This window comes from Electrona antarctica (genome assembly GCF_951216825.1).
Source record: "Electrona antarctica genome assembly, chromosome: 4".
Lineage (NCBI taxonomy): Eukaryota > Metazoa > Chordata > Actinopteri > Myctophiformes > Myctophidae > Electrona > Electrona antarctica.
Genome location: NC_136809.1, coordinates 30,024,637 through 30,028,003, shown reverse-complemented (window position 1 = coordinate 30,028,003; position 3,367 = coordinate 30,024,637). Strand labels below are relative to the sequence as shown.

The following is a 3,367-nucleotide window of genomic DNA, read 5'->3' as shown; positions in this document are numbered from 1 at the left end:
CCTCGTGAAGGCGAGAGTCTATGTATGCATTATGGCCTTTGTTCGCGCCGAGTTAAACACTTTAAAAAGGAGGGTTAACTCAATCCATCAAATTGTCTCGAATTGTGAGGAGAAAATTCAAAAACCATATGGCCTCCAAACGTTTGCGTCCTTTCTGTGCGGCGGGACACACTTGTCTCAGTATTGCTGCCTGCGGGAGACTGGGCATGCTCCATTGTGACTTGTCACATCAGGGAACGCTGCTCATTTGTCCCCAGTTTTCATGCTTTACGCTCAAAATTATGGCCCAGTCCCCTGGAACAAAAACGGGGTCTATAAAGGCCCGAGAGAAAACTGGCCCAAACTTTGTGTTTTTTGTGGCATCCACGTCCCCTTTTTTCCTCTCCCGGGACCAGATTTGTGTTTCTCACATAAATTTTGTCCCGAATGGGGGAAGTACGTCGCGGGGTCAAAAAGCCAAGACACGCTTTTAGAAAGTGAAAGATTTGAGAGATTCCGAGCCACCAAATGTCTAAAGCAACCCTAGCCTATTTAGAAAAGGCACAATGAATGGCACAGAAATATTTGAAAAAGTGCCTGCTGAAAGTGTTCCGCTAAATAGGTTGCTTTGATTAGGATACGCCCAAATTGGCAAATGATGCGTTTAAAAATGTTTTTGTCTGTTGTAACAAAGTCGACTATTGGTGTAATGAATTAATTAAACAATATAAAAAAATGTTCAGAAAAAGCCATTTATTCCCATAGTATATATACATTACAGTTTGTGCATTGGTTTTCAAATTACTGTCCTGATTCTAGAAAGGCACTTTCAGGTGTAAAAATAAAATAAAAATAAAGTTATATCAGCCGTAACTCTATATTGTATCCAAACAATAAATCTAGAAAGTGTAGCTGTCAAAATCACGGCTAAATTAATTTTATTTTGATACCATCGCTTGAGCATTCCCATAAAATGCATAATGTGAATAACCGAGTTTGTCACTCTGATCATGCATCTGCAGCAGAAGGTATAGGCCTATAAATCCAAGTCAAGGTTACAGATGGGCAAGAAAATGAGCCTGGAGTGTCACACGGTGGTTTGGCTCAACATAAAACAAGCAAAATAATTTAAAACGCAAAAAAATAAATAGATAATGATAATGGTCACAAATCAAAACATGCATTCTCATGCAAAAAAAAAAAAAAAAGAAGGGGGAAATTGTGTCGCACATGACTATACTAAGTGTGTGTGTGTGTGTGTGTGTGTGTGTGTGTGTGTGTGTGTGTGTGTGTGTGTGTGTGTGTGTGTGTGTGTGTGTGTGTGTGTGTGTGTGTGTGTGTGTGTGTGTGTGTGTGTGCGTGCGTGTGTGCGCGCGCGTGTGGGTGTGTATGTGACAAAATAATAAAAAATAAATAACTTAACAGCCTATATCATTTTCAGACCATATTGCTTTGATTGCAAGATAAAATACCTTGCCAATGAATAAATCGTACCACTGCATTTCTTCTCTTCATGCTTTTACTATGAATAGGCCTATCTGTTGCCTGATATAAAAAGGTCATAACAGTTTGGTACATGTTTCTGAGAGATGGTATACAATATATAAGCAGTACAAGAACAAGATACAAGTCTTCCATGTGGGGGTTGATATTTGCCGTCTTTTGTTTGTCCGTTTTGACTGTTCCAACCCCACAGTGCCATCAGTCATCCACGTCAATGTCCACGTCTTCCTCGTCGTCCTCGGAACACTCTTTACTAGTCGTTGTGTGGTCCGAGAACGGCGACAGGGGGGACATCCGCAGTTTGTGAGCGAGCTCGTGCTCCCGCTTACCACCCCGCGCGGGGGAGGAGGACGACGGGCGCGAGTGCAGGCCCAGCGTCCCGTTGGCGCATTTCTCCAGGTCCGCGAGCTTGGCGAGTTTCTCCAGCGGCACCGTACCCGTCGCCTTGGCCGACTCCACGTCCGCCTTCATCTCCTCCAGGTCCCGCTTTAGCTTGGCCCTGCGGTTCTGGAACCACGTGATGACCTGGGCGTTCGTCAGGCCCAGCTGTTGGGCTATCTGGTCCCGGTCGGCCGGCGACAGGTATTTCTGGTACAGGAACCGTTTCTCCAGCTCGTAGATTTGGTGGTTCGTGAACGCCGTGCGAGACTTCCGGCGTTTCTTCGGTGTGTTTCTCGAGCCGAATAGTGTCATCCCGTCTCTTCCTGTGGGGAAGACACAAAGAAAAGGTTTAGTTCAACGACATGTCAGTTAATATGTTCATGCCTCTCGCTCTCTCTTACTGCGCCAAGGGCGTTGCAGGCTAAAACAGCAGCCCTATGGCCTATAGGTGAATGAAGAGGGCTAAATAGTTCAAACTGGTGCACAAATGCATTTTATGCTTTTTTGTTTTACTGGATTTATAAATGCAGGCATAATGCGTTAATTCCGTCAATAGCCTAGCTATAGCATCATGCCGTGGTGACACCTGATCTTGTATAATTCCTCTTCCTCTACAACATGCAGGTCATAATAAATAAATCATACAAACGATCGACGTAACGTAAATATTGTGATTTATTTTCTTTTTTTTGGCCAATGTAGGCTACTCGTGAAAAATGGTCAGATGGTTGCAGCAAAATAATTATAATAATAATGAATTATGTTAGCCTATAAAAAATGAGGTAGAGTAAAAACAATGGACGAGATCCGCGACTTCACTAATAGCATCATCCAATATAGGTTACAACATATTCCAATTTCCAAATCCAATGTTTAAAAGCCATGCAAACATTTTGAGACATCATGTTACCTTCCGCAGCTTGTAACACGCTGACCTCCAGTCCCTTGAACGTCTTGCTGGCCAGCTCCTCCAGGGCGCACAGCGGGGAGGTCTGCGTGAGCAGGGCCCGGCTCGACAGGGAGCTGAGGCCGGAGGGACGGTGGTGTTTCTCGGACGAAATCAGGTGCGCTGTCCCGCAGAGCGCGTAACTTCGCTTCACCGACGGCTTGTTCAGAATGTCCTCGATGCTGAAGGGAGTGAGCGGCTTGTTGGAGTTGGCAGGCGGTGGGAGGTGGTCCAGCGGACTGCCTCGCCGCCTGTTCTCCATCGCATTCTCGCCGCATTTGGACACTTCTTTGGATGTCATGTTTCCAGCTAGTGCTGCTAAGTTCGTTGGAAATATCAGCAGTCTCAAAAACAAAACAAATTAAATAATAATAATACAAAAAAATAACAGCTATCGAAAGAAAATATAAAATAGTCACATAACAGTAAAGGAGTTAACCCCGCATTGTGGATAATTGCGCGATTGCGGAGCAGAGAAAAAAAAAGCTCTTATTCCAAAACGGGATGGGATGGTTCTTTAAAAGTATATCGTCCCCAGATAAGGAGAAGGAAAGAGCA

At 44.4% G+C, this 3,367-nt stretch overlaps 1 protein-coding gene across 1 annotated transcript; it reads right to left on the bottom strand.

Annotated features, from left to right (window-relative positions):
- Positions 1-1,680: 1,680 nt before the first annotated feature.
- On the bottom strand, positions 1,681-3,110 carry LOC306921511 (transcription factor LBX1-like; the record flags this gene model as incomplete). Its single annotated transcript, XM_079498659.1, has 2 exons — positions 1,681-2,186; positions 2,774-3,110. 2 exons carry the CDS (start codon positions 3,108-3,110, stop codon positions 1,681-1,683), a joined length of 843 nt encoding a protein of 280 aa, XP_079354785.1.
- Between the last annotated feature and the right edge of the window lie 257 nt (positions 3,111-3,367).